Source organism: Phodopus roborovskii, unplaced genomic scaffold (assembly GCF_943737965.1).
Source record: "Phodopus roborovskii unplaced genomic scaffold, PHOROB, whole genome shotgun sequence".
NCBI classification, from domain to species: Eukaryota; Metazoa; Chordata; class Mammalia; order Rodentia; family Cricetidae; genus Phodopus; species Phodopus roborovskii.
Genome location: NW_026126541.1, coordinates 19,379,547 through 19,400,706, shown reverse-complemented (window position 1 = coordinate 19,400,706; position 21,160 = coordinate 19,379,547). Strand labels below are relative to the sequence as shown.

General features: G+C 41.6%; 1 protein-coding gene across 1 annotated transcript in view; it reads left to right on the top strand.

Annotated features, from left to right (window-relative positions):
• Positions 1 to 21,160, top strand: part of Cc2d2b (coiled-coil and C2 domain containing 2B) — a 95,934-nt gene that overhangs the window by 423 nt on the left and 74,351 nt on the right. The window contains exons 2-3 of the mRNA XM_051200039.1: positions 17,458 to 17,479; positions 19,287 to 19,352. Coding sequence (XP_051055996.1) covers positions 17,458 to 17,479; positions 19,287 to 19,352 — 88 coding nt within the window. The remainder of the gene's footprint in view (positions 1 to 17,457; positions 17,480 to 19,286; positions 19,353 to 21,160) is intronic.

The following is a 21,160-nucleotide window of genomic DNA, read 5'->3' as shown; positions in this document are numbered from 1 at the left end:
TGTAAGGATCAACAAAAGGCATGTAGCCAGGACAAAGTCCCCAGAAGACTGTAGAGTGAGAATTAGGCTTGAAACACACATGCAGTCCACTGAGAAAGGCTGCAAAACTCAAAGGAAAAGAGTGGCAGGGAAATTAAGGATCACTCTTGACTCAGCATTTATGTGGCAGGTGTGGCCTGAGGGCTTTCTCACAGGGAAGGTGAGAAACCTCTGGGTTGGCTTTTTCCAATTGAGACTAAATACAGACGCAGAGATGGCCCGTCAGGCTAGAATATAAGCAGCACAGGACGCCCACCAGCTTGCTGGAACTGGCGACCGTGTTCGCACTGTAAATTAGATAATTCTCCCGATCAGTTTCCAGATAGCATAATTACATTGCCTTGGCTGTAATAGATTCAAACCTTCAATCTATATGATAGTTTATGTCACCTGCTTCCATATTTATTTCAGCCCACCACACTTTCCTCAAACCCTGCAGCAAGCGGAGGGGAGAAATAGATGGAGGTGAAATCTTTGTCTCGCGGGAGCAGACTGTGATTCTCCACTTGGACTTGAGAGCCACTTTAGCTTGATGTTTGCCAAAGACACTGGTTCAGAAGGTTTCTTTTCAGGCCGTGTGTTCCTTTGATCCTCTGCCTCAGCCCCTCCTATGCTAGGATTTAGGCATGCATAACCAGGCTGAGCCTGGGCCATGATTCCCATTTATTGATTCCGGAAAGCAAATCACAGTTAATAAAAAGATGAGAATTTTTGAACAGGTCATATAGTAGACTACCCGAGGGGCACAATGATGTTTTTATAGACTATGGCTGGTAGGATGCTTTTATTAGATTCTGCGTTTTCTGTTCCCTACTACTAAAAGGTAGCTGATGCTAGATGTTTATTGGGTTTTTATTTGGGCAGAATGGAGCCCACTGTTTTAATTTTCATTGGGATCTTTTTGGAACAGCATCCTAACTCAACTCAAAGAAATCGGGAAGAACGTGACTTAAGAGACACAACTTTTAGAAACCTTCTTGTTGTATGACAGTAGATTCACTGAGGTAAGGAGAAAGCCACACTGGACTGGTATGTTTTAAGCGGGAAAGAGGGGGCATTAATACATTTTAAAAGTGGTCCAGTAAGAGCCCAGGAAGAAATGCATTGCTGGAAGCACTCTTAACCACAGAGCCGTCTCTCCCATCCCAGCATCCAAGAGTATCTAAACACCAACCAAGGGGCAAATCTTTTACTAATAAAATTGCCACCTACTTGCTGTAAACCATATCAGCTACAAGAACTGCTGGCTTGAATTCTTGTGCTATACTATGGACTTGTAAGGCAACTCATAGACAATTTCTTTTTCTTTTTAACCCTCAGTACTGCAAAAATTAATGACAGTATCTGAAAGAGAGGGTCAGCCTTCACCCGCAGCCAGCTTTTTAAGAGAGAATGTCAAGCACTGCTGGAGGGAGATTTTAATACAGCAAATGTGGTTTTGTCTAGCTCTGCAATTTTATCCAGTGTTTTGTTGATAACTGTTTATTTACCTGATGGAATATAAACATGCTAAGAACATCTTCAGATTTGGAAAAAAAAGGTTCAACATTTTGACTGCTCTGTTTTATTTAATAAATCATTAAAGTTTTTATTATGAAGAGGACATGTGGCTGTTAATGTTTCCTGTAATTTAGGGGAAAAATTTGCAGATGCATCAGAAAGCCAGGTATTTGTTTGAAGTTCATTTTTTGTTTTTGTTTTTGTTTTTTTTTGTTTTTGTTTTTTGTTTTTTTTTTTTTTTTTGGTATTTTGAGATAGGGTCTCCCTTTATAGTCCACGAGGGCCAATTTGAGATCTTCTGCTTCAGCCTACTTGAATGTTAGGGTTGTAGGTGTGGACTCAGATCATGCTGAGCTTGGGGTTCATCTTAGACGGTCTTGAAGAATGGGAAGAATTGGTAAATTGGAAGTTGACTTTTCTTGCCATCCTATTCCTGTTGTATCTAACCTTGGCACACGAGCTGTGAGAATCTTAAATGGCCTTAAACTAATCATTGGACTGTCCTATCAACTAATTAATCAAAAAACCACCACCACCAACAACAACAACAAAACAAAACCTCAGTAGCTTAGACATGACTCTTTTCTATTCCAAATCTAGTCAGTATTTTTCCATCCTGTTCAAATCACTTCCCTGAGTATACCCTATTCATCTGTCCCCACTCTCCACTCTTGCATCCATTTCTAAATTCAATTATCTTTTTTAAACAATAGCCACTGTTTATCAGTTTTTAAAATTAATCTTTTACATATGCAGGTGTTTTTGCCTATTTATCCCTTTGTACCACATCCATGCTTGCCTGTGGAAGCCAGCATCTCCAGGAACTGGAGTTATAGAGGGTTGTAAGCTGCCATCTGGGTACTGAGAATAGAACCCAGGTCCTCTGCAAAGTGTCCAGGACTTTTAACCTTTGAGCCTTCTATCCAGCCCCTCTGATGTTTCTTATTAGGGCTATTGAAAGTGTTCTGCCTCGGTGATAAACATCTATATTTATAAAAAAAATTCACTCTTACTATTGTCATGTAACTACATTCCTAGGTATTTTGAAATTTTAAAAGTTGATATGAGCTGGGTGATGGTGGCTCATGCCTTTAATCTCAGCTCATGGGAGACAGGGAGAGGCAGATTTCTGTGAGTTTGAGGCCAGCCTGGTCTACAGAGTGAGTTCAAGGACAGCTAAGGCTACACAGAGAAACGCTGTCTTTCAAACAAACAAAAAAGTTGATACGATAATTTTCCATCATATTAGGATATATTTGTAATATATTTAGTTCCAGAACTCAGAAACCAGAGACAAATGGGTCTCTGTAAATTTGAGGCCAGTCTGGTCTACACAGTGAGTTCTTCCAGGACAGCCATGCCTGTCTTAAAACAAAACGAAAAAAATAAAACCTATTGTATAAGTAACTTTTATATGTATCTTGTGTATTCTCCTATTGAAAAGCTTTCTAATTTATGTCTAAAATTGTTTCATTGTGTTCTTTGGGTTTTCAATGTCTACACATCTATCATAATGATAATCTTATCTTCCTCTTCCCAAGAACTGTAACTCATGCATGTCTTATGACATTAAGCAACATTTTTTTTTCACATGGGAAATTGTTTTAGTTATTATGCAAAGTAATGTGTTTCTTTATGACATTTTCATACACATCCTTGTATTTGTTCATACCAACCGGCCCACTACCGTCCACTCATTTGTTTACCCCCAACCCCCACCAACGAGTCTCCTTCCTTCCCCTTTCTACTTTTTTTATTTTACATATGGATCCCAGTTCCCTCTCCCTCCCTTCTTCCCTCCCTCCCTCCCTCTTTCTCTCTTTCCCTTCCTCCCTTCCCATCCCCCCCCCCCACTCCACATGTAGGGTGATGCCTTCCAGGAGGGGTCATCTAAATCTATCAAGTCATTTGGAGTAGGGACTAGGCCTTCTCTCCTGCCTCTAAGTTAAGGGAGTATCCCCCCCCCCCCAAAGTCTTTTATGCACCAGGGATACATCCTGGTTCCATTGTCCACGGTCCCCGTAGACTGCTCAGGCCTTCTAGCTGAGACCCATGTTCAGAGGGTCTGAGTCAGTACCATGCTGGATTCCCAGCTATCAGTCTGGGGGCCCACTAGCTCCTCCTTGTTCAGGTCAGCTGTCTCTATGTGTCTCTGTAGCCTGATCTTGTCCTCCCTCTCTGCATCTGGATTCCAGTTCGGCTCAGTGTTTAGTTATGGGTGTCTGCTTCTGTTTCCATGAGGGCTCCATGATGGTGGATAAGTTAGTTGTTGATCTCATTATCAGGGAAGGGCATTTATGGTGCCCTTTCCACAGTTGCTCAAATTGTTAGTTGGGGTCAGTCTTGTAGTCTCTGGGCATTTCTATATGTTCAGTTTTTTTCTTCAAACCTATAATGGCTCCCTCTTTTATGCTCTCTCTCTCTCTCTCTCTCTCTCTCTCTTTCTCTCTCTCTGTCTTCTCTTGTCTATTCCTCCCCTGACTCAATCTTTCTAGTCCCATGTGCTTTCCTCTCCTCCCCTTCTCTTTCTCCTAATTCCCTCTCCACTCACTGCCTCCCCCCCCCAACTCCCCATATGTTCAGGAGATCTTGTCCCTTCCCCTTTCTGTGAGGGATCTTATATTACTCTCTTAGAATCCTTCTTGTATCCTAGTTCCTCTGGCAGTGTGAATTATAGTCTGGTGATCCCTTGTTTTATGTCTAAAATCCATATATGAGTGAGTATGTACCATGTTCCTCTTTTTGTGACTGGGGTTACCTCATTCAGGATAGTTTCTTCAAGTTGCATCCGCTAGCCTGCTAATTTCAAGATTCCATTGTTTTCTTCTGCAGAGTAGTATTCCATTGTGTAAATGTGCCACATCTTCTCTGGGAACTCCCTGGGCTGGCTCTGAATCTCGATCCCTTTCTACTTTTTAAAGTAATTCTTAGATTTTTGAGGCAGAGTCTCATGGGTAGCCCTGGCTGGCTGGAACTCACTACGTAGACGGGGCTGGCCTTGAATGCACCAAGATTCACGACCGTCTGTCTCCTGACCGTTGATAATAAAGACCTGTACCACCATGTCCCACCCTGTATACTTTATCCTCTCATGCCATTCCTCTGTGCGTGTGCGTGTGCGTGCGTGTGCGTGCGCGTGAGCACGCAGGCACAGCAAATTCACATAAAAAATGTGTCATTTGTCTTTTTCCCTTCATTAGTCTCTCTTGATTCTGCCCATTTCCATTTGATATATTTCTTCTCTCTCTGTCTCCCTTTTCATTTTCATGTCATAAATAGATACTGCATATGAGAGAAAACATACTTGCTTTTCAGAGTCTGGGTTATTTTATCGTGATCTTAAGTTCCAGTAATTTTTCCCCTGAGAATGACAATTTTATTTTTATTTTTTTTATTATGCATATAGAGTATTTTTTATTTAATTTTATATAACAAAGTCCAATTAAATGAAAACAAACATTTATACACAATATTTGGGAATTTGGGCGTCGTTCTTTCCAAACTACTTCCTGCTGGTAAGGGGCGCTGTCTTGGGGGATTCGAAGAAGATTCAGATATCCTAGCTGTAGTCTGTAGGGCTGTTTTGTCCAGCTGTTTGGAATGTAGGATCAGCTTGTACTCTGTTTCAGGCGGTCTGGTGTGATCAAACCACATTAGTCTGGAAGGAATCCACATCTTTTCATTTTCTGTGGAAACAAAAATAGAAATACTTTTCCCCAGTAACTTGTTCTTCAACTTAAATTTTGGAGTCAAAGTGTTTTTTTTTTTTATTATTATTTTACATGTCGATCCCAGTTCCCTCTCCCTCCCTCCCTCCCTCCCCCCAAGCCCTCCCTCCTCCCCCCCCCCCCCCCCCCCCCCCCCCCCCCCCCCCCCCCCCCCCCCCCCCCCCCCCCCCCCCCCCCCCCCCCAAAAAAAAACCACCAAAACCCCACCCGCCCCCCCCCCAGTCAAACAGAGCCGACCCGACCCGAACGGAACCACGCCCCCCCCCCCCCCAAACCCAAAAAAAAGCCCCCCCCCCCCAAGGGGGAATTTATTCAAAAACTCCTCCTGCACCCCGGCGGCACCCCCCCCCCCCCCCCCGCCGCCCCCCCCCCCCCCCCCCCCCCCCGCGGCCCCCCCCCACCCCCGGGGGGCCCCCCCCCCCCCCCCGCCCCCCCCCCCACCCCCCGGGCCCCCCCCCCCCCCCCCCTCCTCCCGGGCGCCCCCCCCTTTCTCCCCCCCCCCCCCGCCCCCCCCCCCCCCCCTCCCCCCGGCGCTCTTGGCTCCCCCCGTTTTTTTTTGGGGGTTTCCCCCCCTTTTCCCCCGGCCTTTGTTGAGGACTCCATGGAGAAGTTAGTTGTTGATCTCACTCTCCGGGAAGGGCATTTATGATAGCCTTTCCACGGAAGCTGAGATTGTTAGTTGGGAGCAGTCTTGTAGTTCCCTCGACCTTTCTTTGTGTTCAACTTTATCTTCAAACCAATATTGGCTCCCTCTTTTATGTTCTCTCTCTCTGTCTCTGTCTCTCTCTCTCTTTCCTATTTTCCATTCCTAACCAGGCTCAATCCTCCTGGTCGCACATGCCTTCCTCTCCTCCCTCTCATTTTCTCCTATTTCTCTCTCCATTAGCTGTCCTCCCCCACTATACCTGAGGTCTGGGGGACTTGTCCCTTCCCAGTTCTGTGAGGGACTTTATATGAATCTCTTAGAATACAACTTGTATCCTAGTTCCTCTGGTGATGTGAATTATAGGCTGGTGATCATTTGATCTAGGTCTAAAATCCATATATGAGTGAGTACATACTGTGTTCCTCTTTTTGTGACTGGGTTACCTCATTCAGGATGGTTTCTTCAAGTGCCATCCACTTGCCTGCGAATTTCAAGATACCATTATTTTTTTCTGCAGAGTAGTATTCCATTGTGTAGATGTGCCACATCTTCATTAACCATTCTTCAATTGAAGGGCATCTAGGTTGCTTCCAGGTTCTTGCTATTACAAATAGTGCTGCTATGAACCTAGTTGAACAGATGTCTTTGTTGCATGGATGTGAATCCTTTGGGTATATGCCTAAGAGGGGGATTGCCGGGTCCTGTGGTAAACTAATTCCCGTTTTCCTGAGGAACCGCCATACTGATCTCCAAAGTGGCTGTATGAGTTTGCACTCCCACCAGCAGTGGAGGAGTGTTCCACTTTCTCCACATCCTCTCCAACATAAGTCATCACTGGTGTTTCTAATTTTAGCCATTCTGGCAGGGGTAAGATGGTATCTCAAAGTTGTTTTGATTTGCATTTCCCTGATAGCTAAGGATGTGGAGCATTTTCTTAAGTGTCTTTCAGCCTTTTTGATTTCCTCCATTGAGAATTCTTTCTTCAGTTCTGTACCCCATTTTTTAATAGGGTTATTTGGTGTTTTGTTGACTAGTTTCTTGAGTTCTTTGTATATTTTGGAGATCAGCCCTTTGTCGGATATAGGATTAGTGAAAATCTTTTCCCAGTCAGTGGGCTGCCGTTTGGTCTTGTCAACTGTGTCCTTTGCCTTACAGAAGCTTCTAAGTTTGAAGAGGTCCCATTTATTAATTGTTTCTTTCAGTGTCTGTGCCCCTGGAGTTATGTTCAAGAAGCGGTCTCCTATACCAATTTGTTCAAGGGTACCTCCTACTTTCTCTTCTAAGAGGTTCAATGTGGCTGGATTGATGTTGAGGTCTTTGATCCATTTGGACTTGAGTTTTGTGCATGGCGACAGACATGGGTCTATCTGCAGTCTTCTACACACCCTCATCCAATTGTGCCAGCACCATTTGTTGAAGATGCTGTCTTTGCCCCATTGTATAATTTTAGTTGTTTTGTCGAAAATCAGCTGTTCATAGGTGCGTGGATTAATATCAGGATTTTCAATTCGATTCCATTGGTCTACCTGTCTATTTTTATGCCAATACCAGGCTGTTTTCAGAACTATAGCTCTGTAGTAGAGCTTAAAGTCAGGAATGGTGATGCCTCCTGATGTTCTTTTATTGTATAGGGTTGTTTTGGCTATCCTGGGTCTTTTGTTTTTCCATATAAAGTTGATTATTATCCTTTCAAGGTCGGTGAAGAATTGTGGTGGGATTTTAATGGGGATTGCATTGAATCTGTAGATTGCTTTTGGTAAGATTGCCATTTTTACTATGTTTATCCTACCTATCCAAGAGCATGGGAGGTCTTTCCATTTTCTGGTATCTTCTTTAATTTCTTTCTTTAGAGTCACAAAGTTCTTATTATATAGATCTTTTACTTGTTTGGTAAGCGTTACACCAAGATACTTTATGTTGCTTGTGGCTATTGTAAAGGGTGATGTTTCTCTGATTTCTTTCTCTGCCTCTTTGTCGTCTGAAAAAAATAGGGCTACTGATTTTTTTGAGTTTATCTTGTATCCTGCTAGTTTGCTGAAGGTGTTTATCAGCTGTAGGAGTTCCCTGGTAGAGTTTATTGGGTCGCTTATGTAAACTATCATATCATCTGCAAATAGAGACAGTTTGACTTCTTCCTTTCCAATTTGGATGCCCTTCATCTCCTTTTGTTGTCTTATAGCATTAGCTAGAACTTCTAGTACGATATTGAAGAGATATGGAGAGAGAGGACAGCCTTGTCTTGTTCCTGATTTTAGAGGAATTGGCTTAAGTTTCTCTCCATTCAGTTTGATGTTGGCAGTTGGTTTGCTGTATATTGCTCTTATTATGTTTAGGTATGTTCCTGTTATCCCTGACCTCTCTAATACCTTTATCATGAAAGGGTGTTGAATTTTATCGAAGGCTTTTTCTGCATCTAGGGAGATAATCATATGGTTTTTCTTTTTCAGTTTGTTTATATGGTGGATCACGTTGATAGATTTTCGTATGTTAAACCATCCCTGCAATCCAGGTATGAAGCCTACTTGATCATGGTGGATGATTTCTCTGATGTATTTTTGAATTCGGTTTGCCATTATTTTATTGAGTATTTTTGCATCGATGTTCATCAGGGATATTGGTCTGTAGTTTTCTTTCTTAGTTGTGTCTTTGTGAGGTTTGGGTACCAAAGTTATTGTGGCCTCATAAAAAGAGATTGGCAATAAACCTTCTGTTTCTATCTTGTGGAACAGTTTGAGGAGTAGTGGTATTAGTTCTTCCTTGAATGTCTGGTAGAATTCTGCACTGAATCCATCTGGCCCTGGACTTTTTTTCGTTGGAAGGCTTTCGATGACTGCTTCTATTTCATTTCGGGTTATAGGTCTATTTAAGTTGTTTGTCTGTTCTTGATTTAATTTTGGTAAGTGATAGTTATCCAGAAACTTGTCCATTTCCTTTGAATTTTCAATTTTTGTGGAATACAGATTTTCGAAGTATGACCTGAAAATTGTCTGGATTTCCTCTGTGTCTGTTGTTATGTTCCCCATTTCGTTTCTGATTTTGTTAATTTGCATGTTCTGTCTCTGCTTTTTCGTTAATTTGGATAAAGGTTTATCAATCTTGTTGATTTTCTCAAAAAAAACAACTCTTTGTTGCATTGATTTTTTGTATTGTTTTCCTGGTTTCTATTTTGTTGATTTCAGCCCTCAAGTTGATTATTTCCTGGCGTCTGCTCCTGCGGGGTGAATTCGCTTCTCTCTGTTCTAAGGTTTTCAGTTGCGCTGTTAATTCATTTATGTGACTATCCTCTGTTTTCTTCATATGGGCACTTAGTGCAATGAACTTTCCTCGTAGCACTGCTTTCAAGGTGTCCCATAAGTTCGGGTATGTTGTATCCTCATTCTCGTTGAATATTAGAAAGTCTTTAATTTCTTTCTTTATTTCTTCTTTGACCCAGGAGTGGTGCAATTGCACATTGTTAAGTTTCCATGAGTTTGCAGGTTTTCTGCTATTTGTATTGTTGTTGAATTCCAATTTTAAAGCATGGTGGTCCGATAAGATACAGGGGACTATTTCTATTCTCTTGTATCTGTTGAGGTTTGTTATGTCTCCTAGTATGTGGTCGATTTTAGAGAAGGTTCCATGTGGAGCAGAGAAGAAGGTATATTCTTTTGTCTTTGGATGGAATGTTCTATAGATGTCTGTTAGCCCCAGTTGAGACATAACTTCTGTTAATTCTTTTGTTTCTTTGTTGAGTTTCTGATTTGTGGTCCTGTCTAGTGTTGAGAGTGGTGTATTGAAGTCTCCCACTATAAGTGTGTGAGGTTTTATATGAGCTTTGAGTTTTAGTAGTGTTTCTTTTACGAATGTGGGTGGCTTTGTATTAGGGGCATAGATGTTCAGAACTGAGACTTTGTGTTGATGGATTTCTCCTGAGATGAATATGAAATGACCGTCTTCATCTCTTTTGACTAGTTTTGGTTTGAAGTCTAGCTTGTTAGATATTAGGATAGCTACGCCTGCTTGCTTCTTATTTCCATTTGATTGGAAAATCTTTTCCCAACCCTTTACCCTGAGGTAATGTCTATCTTTGGAGCTAAGATGTGTTTCTTGTATGCAGCAGAAGGATGGATTCTGTCTTCGTATCCATTCTGTTAATCTGTGTCTTTTTATAGGTGAGTTAAGACCATTAATGTTGAGGGTGAGTAAGGACCATTGATTGTTGATGGTTGTTTGATTTAGGTTTGTTGTTGGCAGTGGTATTGTGAATATATTTGTTCTGCTTCACCCTAGGTTTCTGGTGTAGTTGGATTATCTGTTGCCTACATTTTTGTGGGCGTAGTTACCTTCCTTGGGTTGGAATTTTCCTTCCAATACTTTCTGTAGGGCTGGATTTGTAGATACATATTGTGAAAATCTGGTTTTGTCATTGAATATCTTGTTCTCTCCATCTATATTGACTGAGAGTTTTGCTGGATATAGTAGCCTAGGCTGGCATCCATGTTCTCTTAATACTTTTAGAACATCTATCCAGGACCTTCTGGCCTTGAGGGTTTCCATGGAGAAGTCAGGTGTAATTTTGATAGGTCTGCCTTTATATGTTACCTGTCCTTTTTCCTTCGCTGCTCTTAATATTTTTTCTTTATTCTGTATGCTAGGTGTTTTGATTATTATATGTCGAGGGGTCTTTTTTCTTTGGTCCAGCCTATTTGGGGTTCGGTATGCTTCTTGTACTTTCATGGGCATGTCCTTCTTCAGATTTGGAAAGTTTTCCTCGATGATTTTGTTGAATATGTTTTCAGCACCTTTGAGCTGGGCTTCCTCACCTTCCTCTATGCCTATTATTCTTAGGTTTGGCCTTTTCATGGTGTCCCACATTTCCTGGATATTGTGTGTTAAGGATTTGTTGGATTTATGGTTTTCTTTGGTCGATGAATCTATTTCTTCTAGTTTATCTTCTGCGCCTGAGATTCTCTCTTCCATCTCTTGAATTCTATTGGTTATGCTTGTGTCCGTGGTTTCCGATTTTTTGCCCAGCTTTTCAATTTCCAGCTTTCCTTCCATTTGTGTTGCCTTTATTTTCTCAATTTCGGTTTTCAAATCTTGAACCATTTCCTTCACCTGGTTAATTGTTTTTTCTTGGCTTTCTGTACTTTCCTTAAGGAATTTGTTCATTTCTTCCACTTTTTTGTTTGTTTTTTCCTCTATTTCTTTAAGGGATTTTCTCATATCTTCTTTGAGGGCCTCTATCATTTTTATGATGGTGATTTTTAAGTCGTACCCTTCTGCTTCCTCTGCTTTGTTGTTGTGTTCCATTCTAGTTGGTGTAGATTCCCTAGATTCTGGTGGTGTCATGTTTGTCTTTCTGTTGTTAGGTGTTCTCTTGTATTGCTTTCTTCCCATAGTTTCTTCCTGTAGGTGTTGGTGGTGTCTCTTCCCTCTCTCTATGGTCCTTCCCAGATGGGCTTATGTGGATCAAAGATTCATATTTTTTTTTTTTTTGGGTCCACGCTTTCTAGGAGGCTTCTCTCTGGCCAATAGCCGCAGGAGGGGGGGGGGGGGGGGGGGGGAAGTAGGGTTGTTTTGGTAGGGGGGTGGGGCTGGAGAGAGACGGGCGCTCTCCAGCTGAGGCCTCTTTCTTTGGGGGGGGCCCGGATTGGGGGTTAAGGGTCTTGCCGGGGGGGAATCAGAGGGGGCCCCGAGATTGGGCGGATCTCTGGGAGGGACCTGGGACTCCAGCAGAGGACTGGAGGCGGGGTCAGGGACTAAGCCGGTGGAAATTACAGGTGGTCCCACGTGGATAATCAGGTCTCCTTTGTTCGGAGTTGCTCCGAGAGGTCTCCGAAGTAGGGTGGACTGTTGGCTCCACCCTCTGTCCCAGTGCTCAACCAGAGCGGCAGGACCGTAGGTGGGGTAGGGCACAGGGTAGGGGGGGTAGGCTGGAGGTTGGGATGGGTGGGGGTGTATCAGAGCTCCAAGGGTGCTCTCAAAGGGGACCGGAGACAGGAGCAGCAGGATCAGGGGCCAATCCAGGGAGTTCAGGCGTGGGGAGGGGGGGAAAAGAGGTTGAAGGGGACAGGCAGCCCCGATTGGGCCCAGACTCACCTCTGGCCAATAGCCGGCAGAAGAGGACGAGGGCTGGGCTGGAACTTGAGAAGGTTTTGCAGGGTAGTGGGATCTCACTGGAAACTGGCGCTCTCCAGCTGAGACCTCGTTCTTTGGCAGGGGCCCGGATTTGGGGGTCAAGGATCTTGCCTGCAGGAACTCCAAGTGGACCCGCAGAGATAGGCGGGGACAATTTTATTTTTCTTTATGACTACATAAAATTTTATTGGATGGTTGGGTGGAAAGATAGCCATAGAGATATGTCACATTATTTGTTCATCTAGGTTCCATATGTTGGGTATTGAGAACAGTGCTACAGGAAACGTGGATGTGCCAGTATCTCTGTTAATATGATGCCAGCTTGTATTCCTTTGGGCATAACCCAAGAGTGACATTGTTGTACGACACTCTGGTGAAATGTGAATTCATTTTGGGTTGGATGACAGATAAAAATAAGGATGCCAGCAACATCTAACTTAGTGAGCCAATGAGTTTTTTGGGGTTACTTGCAGGATCGGAAATGAGTCAAATACAGTGTCATCACCAAAAGCCCACCCTAGAGTGGGTGACATACTATGAAAGCTGGGAACCTGGAGTATACCGTAGAACTTGTTAGATGAGTTGGAAAACACCTGTCTGCAGTCCTTACACTTAAAAAGCTTGGAAGGGGCAGGGCTAGTGCTTCTGGTCAGTTTCAGGGACTTCCTGAAGCTTTCCAGTTGCTTACTTCCAGATTTTCAATGAGTTTCTATGCAAGATGGAGTATTTCACTTCCCTTTAAAACATTCCGTACTTTAAGGAGCTTCCTTCCAAGATGTATGGTTTTATCTCAGAGGAAATTGTTACACATCAGATATTTACTGAAATTTCTATTAAAGACTAGGATGTGCGAAAGTATTAAATATTATATATTGAAGGTATTATTTATTTGTTTTGTATTTTATATCAACCCAGTGGCTGAAGTCTCAGAATAAAATGACAATATTATTCATCTTGCTTTCTGTGTATTTTTGAGCTTTCAAATGCCACATCTTTTGTTTTTTTACTGTGTATGTGTGTATTGTTTGCATGTATGTCTTGTGTACCATGTGCGTGCACTGCTGGGAGGCCAGAGGGGCAACTGGATGCCCTGGGACTGGTGTTATAGGCAGTTGTGAGCTAGGAACTCAAACCTGGGTCCTCAACAGGAGCAGCCAGTGCTCTTAAACACTGATGAGCCATCTCTCTAGCCCCTACCATACTTTTCAATCAGAAGAGTCTTATTCTAATCACATGGTTTCTCATTTTTATTTATTTAGAAAGTGAAAATCAAAGAGTCATCATGAAAAAGATCTCAAAGAGAAGAGAGGAGATCTTTAAAAAGGTGAAGTATTAATGGGATTTTTGAGGGCTTTTTAAAAAAACACATTTTTGTAGCATTTTACCAAGAGGTATGATTTCCCGAAAACAATGTTCATTTGCAATCAGATGCTTTTGTGTTCTCTTGTTATACATTATGATCCTTAAATAGTTTGTAAACAACATGAATATAATAGCATTGGAGAGAAATGGCCTTTTAGAGGTCATTGAAAACATCCCTTGCTTCCTCCCAGGCTATGGGAATTCACCTTATGACTTCATCTACTGGGGGCCATTTCTTAACTATCATGAATAGCACAACAATAAATATGAATGGGCAAATGTCTTTTGTTTTTGTTTTTGTTTTTGCTTTTGGAGACAGGTCTTTCTTTGTCACCCTAGTGTTCTGGAACTCATTTTGTAGACCAGACTGGCCTCACATTCACAGAGATCTGCCTGCCTCTGCCTCTTGAGTGTTGGGATTATAGGTGTGTGCCACCATGCCTGGCTGCAAATGCCTTTGATATTTTGACTTGGGTTGGTGTATGTCCAGAAATAGTGTAGTTGAGTGGTATTATTGTTGCACCTTTAGTTTTTTTAAGAGACTGCATACTGATTTCCTAGTGGCCACCTCAGTTTAGATCCCCACCAGTACATAGGGTTCCTCCTCCTTCACATTCCCACAGCCTGGCTTTGTTGTTTATTTTCTTCATGGTGACTATCCTGATGGGAATGAGATAGAATCCTCCACCAGTTTTAATTTACATTTCCCTGGTGGCTGAGAGTTTGAGCACTCTTCCAGATAGTGATTAGCCACTCATGTTGCTTCATTTGAGAACTATTTAGTGCACTAAGTTAGAGTTTCTATTGCTGTAGAGACACCATGACCATGGCAAGCAACTCTTATAAAGAAACATTTCAGAGGTTTAGTTCATTATCATCATGGCTGGGAGCATGGTACTGGATCTGAGAGCCCTACTTCTTAAGTCAAAGGTAACAGAAAATTGACTATCACTGAGAGAAGCTTGAGCAAAAGAGACTTCAAAGCCTTCCCCCACAGTGACGCACTTCCTCCAACAAGGTCACACCTCCTAATAGTGCCACTCCCTCTGGGAAGCATTTTCTTTCAAACTCTAAGCCTCTTTTGGCAGGATTATTGGGGGCTAGTGTCTTTTTTTTCCAGTTCTCTAAGCTGTCTCTTCCCCCTACCAGTTTCCTTTGTGGTGTAGTGGCTTTTCCATTTCACATAATCCCATTTGTCAATTCTTGTGATCATTTTCTCTTCTGATTTGGAGTCATTTTCAGAGTCTATGCTTATGTCTTGAAATGTTTGCCCATGTTTCTTAGAAAAGCATAACAGTTTGTCTAGCAGTTTAAACATTACAGTAAGTAAGATCTGTGATCTACTTGGAGTTGATTTTTGTAGAAGAGAAGAAATGTATCATTTGTCAAAGATATTGTCTGTTTCTGCAGTGTATGTTTTGGCACCTTTTTCAAATATTGGGCAGCTCCAGCTGCGAGGGTCTACAGCTGGGTCATGAGTCCACATTGGGAGAGTAAGGGGACAGGGTTCTGATGTCAGCCAGGGGTAGCAGCATCTGTGACAGCAGCAGGGAAGATGTACTCACCAGCAAGGAGAGAAGCAAAAGCTGGAGCATCTTATATTGTATCCAGGCTGCTGCTGGGAGGTGCCGCTCACTTTTGAGAAGGGTCTTGCCCTCAGTCAATCCTACCCAACAGGTGTGTCTCTTACTTAATCTCGGATTCCTTCAAGTTGACACCCAAGATTAACCACTGAAGGCCTCATCAGCCTGTTTCATTTTTTCCAAAGAACCAACTCCTTATATGACTGATTCTGTATGTTGTTCTTATAGTCTTCATTTTATTAATTTCTGCCCTGATCTGTTCTGTCTCTGATAACTATCTTTACATGTGGCTTGTTTCCCTAGGACTTTGGAGTAAGCCATCATGTTATTTATTTGGGAATTCTCTGATTTAAAAGTCTTTTAGTCATATCCTGGAGCAGCAGTTCTCATGGGTCGAAACTCCTTTGAGGGTTTGAATGATCCATTCATAGGAGTCACCCAAGACCATTAGAAAATACAGATATTTACATTACAATTCATAACAATAGCAAAATTATAGTTATAAAATAGCAACCAAGATAATTTATGGTTAGGGGTCACCACATGAAGAACGTATAAAAAGGTCACAGCATTAGGAAGGTTGAGAACCACTGCCTAGAGGTTTAGATAGGCTACACTTTTGTCTTCATTTGACTCTAGGAACTTTTACATTTCTTCTTTGGTTTCTTCAAGGATGCACTGTTTCTTGGAGAGAGTACATTTCAGTCTCTAAGTGTTTGTAAGTTCTAGGATTTTAGCTGCTGTCAATTGCAGGTTTCATCCTATGACCTGATACAAGAAATTACAAGAAATCATTTTGCTCCTTTTGCATTTGCTAAGCCAAAAACAAAACAAAACAAAAACAAAAACCAAAAAAACAACTAAATGGTTGAAAATCAAAAGCAGGAATTTAGACTCCAAATATAAGATACAAACTAGCAATAAAATGCCATAGGAAAGAGTCTTGACAGCATTTCCTCCTAGTTGGGATGCGAGCTGCTCCCTCTGTCCCTCAGCTGCCTTTATTGCCAGCTTTGTAGAGGGGAGGAGGGGTGCCAGCCTCCTTAATTTAGACAAGTTAGGTCAGAGTGCCCTCCCAGCTGAGAATGCTTGGCAGGGCTGTTGGAAACTAAAGCTAGACCCGTCACCTTTCTCTTATCGAGTCTGTGTCCCACTGTCACTCCAGGGTCACCACCCTTGGTGTCCTCGGTTGTCTTGGGGGTGGCATTGGTGGTTGGTGAGAATGGGGCATGCCGGCTCATGGTGACATTGTTTAGGACTTCTGACTGTGGCACAGGGATCACTGGCAAATTGTGACGTTTTCCTGTAAAGCCCATTGACTAGGTTCTTGTTATATTAACTTTCAAACCACGATCTGTTGATAACCTGCTTTGATTTTCAACGGAAGTCTATTCTTAATTTTTTTTATTACATTTATTTATTTGTGTGTGTGTATGTGTGTGTGTGTGTGTGTGTTTTCATGCATACATATACATGTCATAGAATGCCTCTGGAGGTTGGAGAACAACTTGTGGGAGTTGGGTTTTTCATGCCACTGTGTGGGTCCTAGGAATAGAGTTTAGGTAGCCAGCCTTGGTGACCAGCACCATCACCCACTGAGCTATCTCTCTGGCCCCTGAATCCACGTTTTTAATGTAATTGTGATGTTAATATGTATCTTTCTTACTTTTCCCACTCCAGCTTCATGCTGTTTTGGTTAGTGGGTGCAACTGTTTTTTCAAGAGTATAAATAAATTTCAAGAGATATAATAATACTTCTCAGATTTAAAACAAACTCACACTCTATACCACCAAAGTGTGAGGACAGTTACTTTCGAAGACCGAGCTTTGAGAAACTGCAAATGTTCATCTTAACATACTGAACGTTTAATGATAGCATGCAGTTCCTCCTACCAGGAGGCAGCCAGAATGGCTTTTGATGTTGGGGAGGGAAGTCAGAGTGAAAGACTATGTTTTTGAGAGGCCATAGAGTGACCCCCAAAGCCTTGAGTACACTTGCCTTTCTGTGATGGGGAACAGTGTGGCCACTGAAGATACAGGGGAGAAGATGGTTAAGGATAGAAGGCAACCTAGTCTCCAGAAGGAGGGTGTGTGTATGGTCAGACACTATGGAGAAACCCTCAAGCAGTGACGCTGCTGTACTGTAGAGTTTTTAATGTACTTTTATATGTGCATAATTTCATCAGACTTTCCTAGAAGAAACACGAGGCCGATAGTACATAAACACAAAGAACGAGTCTCAGTCAGACTTTATCATGTTAAGTTTTTTTATTTTTTGATATTACAGGTAGCAGTTACTTTACTTTAAAATCAATCATATTATAAAGAATTCATGTTACTAAGAAAGATTCAAGTTTGAGTAGACAAAGAATACCAATTGATAACCTTACAGGAGATGACATTGGGAAGGTTGGTTGACATAAGAAACACTGTCCAGTAACTGCCAGATGCCATCTAACCTTCTCTGCTTCCCCCACAGATGTCAGAAGCAGCATACAGCAGTACAGAAGAAATAACGGACAGGCATCTCTCAAAAGGTTCTCCACAAGTGTTGCCACAACTCTCATATCCTTGGGCTTTAGTTTGAAAGATGTAAATGATTACCCCCATCCTGGAGCTTCAGCATTCCAGAATGTAAACATAAACTAGGCTTCCTATACAACGTAGGATGGGCCCGAGGAAATACATAGAAATTGAACTCCTGGTGTTCCGTTTTCTCCATCATTAACCCTACAAGTGGAGGATTCACTGGTGCCTGAGACCGAGTCAGGCCTTAACTTAACTGGATGCAGAAGACCTCTTGTGACTTAGCTCTATTCCTACTCCTTATTCCTACCTCACAACTTACAGGTACTCAACGGGGGGTGGGGGGGACGCAAACTGCAAGGGAACGTGACCAATTCATCTTCCTTTTTAAAAATTGTATCCAGAACTATATAACCACTGTCTTTCTCAATGAATCCCATTAGTGGCAGGAAGTAGCAAATGGCTTGGAGCACACACCCTTCCTTTCAGTCCATTTTTCCAGTTTAATAACAACAACAGCCGCAACATAACATAACGTGTCTTCAACATTAGTTCATGCCTTAGGGCGTTCTGTATGGAATAGAAATGTTCTCAAGGGATTTTTTTTTTCTTTCTAACAAGAAAACAACAGCAAAGGTTCTTTGTCTGAGCTGTTTTGCTCATATACAAGAAAGACTCTGGCTGGTATCTGAGGAAGAAGTAAGAGAAGATGACCAAGGACTGAGAAAAAGTTACAAGAGAAACACAATTTACTATAGATAAAATTATTTCCCAAGAGAAAGGGGAAGAGATGCAGGGATGCAGGGTTCTAAGTGCTCATGGGACACTGGCCTTTTCTTCCTGTTGGTTAGACATAGGTGCAAAGATACACATGATTGCTTTTGCTGTCATTGCTGAATAATTATAATACAATCACGTGAGCTCTGTGTAACATTGGTGTCTTGATTTAGATGCAGAAGAAAATCGAAACATCACAGAGACACTGAGAGGCAAAGTAAGAGAAAAACTAAAAAATGCTAAGGTAATGCTTTTAATTGCTTTCTCCTGTTTACAGAATAACTGGTTTAAGTGGAACATGGATCATAATAAACCTTTTTATTGTCAAGAAAGATAATATAGTTCAGTTCTAAAAAAACTTCAGCCTCTAGCCTGCTTTGTTTTTTCCTTCTTTTCTTCTCTTTCCTTTTCCTTTTATGTGTCCATGCCCTGTTCTAGTTAGGGCTTTTATTGCTGTGGCAAAACACCCTGACCAAAAAGTAAGTCAGAGAGGAAGGGGTTTATTTGGCTTACACATCTATGTCATTGTTCATCATCTAAGGAAGTCAAGACAGGAATTCAAGCAGGCAGGAACCTGGAGGCAGGAGATGACAGGAGGCTATGGAGGGGTGCTGCTTACTGGCCTGCTGGTCATGGCTTGCTCAGCCTGCTTTCTTATAGAACTCAGGACCACCAGCTCAGGGATGGCACCACCCACAGTGGGCGGGGACCTCCCCCATCAATAACCAATTAAGAAATGCCTTACAGCTGGATCTTATGGAGGCATTTTCTCAATTGAATTTCCCTCCTTTCAAATAACTAGCTTGTGATTTTAAATCTAAACCAGGAAAAGTCAATCTCACCATAGTAATTATATATGACGTTTCAGGTAAAGGTAAATGTTTATATGTATATATGCATAACACACTTTAAAAACGAAAAACATTGAGGATTTTTACTTTTATTCATTTTGGGCAGAAGACTTACATGTTTTATGGTTATTTTCTTTAAAACACTGTGTTTCAGATCAGTCAAGGTGAAAAGTCCTCGGCTCAGCTACTCACTGATACAAAGATCCATCAGTGGTCTAAGGTGAATAACTTTTTTTTAAAAAAGTACTTTAAAAATTTCTTTATGGAGGTATATCTTACACAACAAAAATTTGTGCTTTTTAGCATACAACTTAATGGCTTGTAGCTATGCTATAGAATTGTGTGATCGACACCACAATCCAGTTTTAGGTCATCTTTGTCACCCCATAAGAGGATCCTTATAGTCCAATTTGCAATTACTGTTCCCACCAGGCATAATTTCTTATCCTAATAAATTATAGCAAGATGTCATTAAAATAGAAACTTAAGCACATTAAAGTTTTACAGAGTTTTCTTGAGCAGATAGCAATCTGAACTGAGCACTCCAGACAGCAGGTGATTAGGGATCCACGGGGGAGCATGAACAGGAAGCAATCGCGAATGCCTGAGGATGGGAGCTAGTGAAAACATCTGATTCAGCAAAGTGGGGCGGTAACTGTAAAGTCCCTGGTCAGGAGTTAATCAGCAGTTCATGAATGGAAACTATCGTGTCCCTGGCATGTGCTTCACCACACTGAATTCTTACATAGACACTGTGGAGTCCAGAATCCCCCCAGCCCAAGGACCTCCCAGTTAATTATTCTAGCAGCATCAGAGATGCTCCCAAACTTAGAGGTTTGGTACTAGAGTCCGTGTGCAATTACATATTTGAAATGATTCAGATTTGTGGTAGTAGCTGTGTTAGAGTACAGGCTAAGTTGCTGCAACAATAACCATAAGAAAATGAATGAATTACCTAAAAGAAAAAATGTCTGCATTAAAGGGAAGTCTGGCTCCCTCTAATTTACCCGTTACTCAGACTCACGGATGTCTTACCACAGGTGCTTCTCATCTGTGAGTCCGAGTCACCAAGTTCTACTTTTCCATGTCTGGACACAGATAAAGAAAGAATTGAATTGTGGGTTGTTTTTTCAGGACACACATGCATATCATTCCCAGTGTATATCATCCTCAGTAAAAGACTATGGGAGAAGTAGCTAAGTGTTTGGGTATGAGTGGGTTCTGGGATCAGAGCTGGAGGACAGTGCTGAGAGCTGGAAGTTTTGCCACATACATGTGTGACAGTTATCTCTTAAGTTCTTAAAATGCAAGGATCCTTCACACATGTGGTGCACACAAGCTCACATAAGCACACACACACACACATACACACACATATAAATATACAAAATAAATTAATAAGATAAGAATTTCCATACTAAATCCAAACATACGTGTTCAAGAAGCTGATGATAAGCAGAGACATTGGGAGAGTTTGTATGTGCAAATGACAGCTAAACTCTAGATAAAAAAAATATATAAAGTAATTTATATTTTGTGTGTTTTGAAACTTTTTGATTTCCAGTGTGACTTTTTTGGAGTCCCTTCTTAAGGATTCATATATATATATATGAATGAATGAAAGAAGTGGTATGATTTGCATTTCAAAGAATCTGAATTTGCAGCATGGAAAAAAGAGAACTTATTTATGAATGAGTCCATAGCTAAGAATATTAAGAATATGCCACCCAATATTGTGGGAATAGGATAGCGTTTGTTTGGGTATCTGTGAGCATATGACCATGAGAACACTTGAAAATGGGAACATTGAGCCAGGGCCAGCATTTTGATTAAATTGTGAAATAATCCTCTAACTGCCCAGGTTATCATGAGAAGGTAGAGAGGGAGATTTTGGCTTTACTTTAATTTGATTCTCACTATAGTTACCAAAACCCTTAAAAAACAAGTTATGACTCAAAGCTAAGTGATACAAGCTGATAAAATAGCTGCTGTGTTGTTTCGTGTTTGCTACTAAGCTGCCATCTGTCC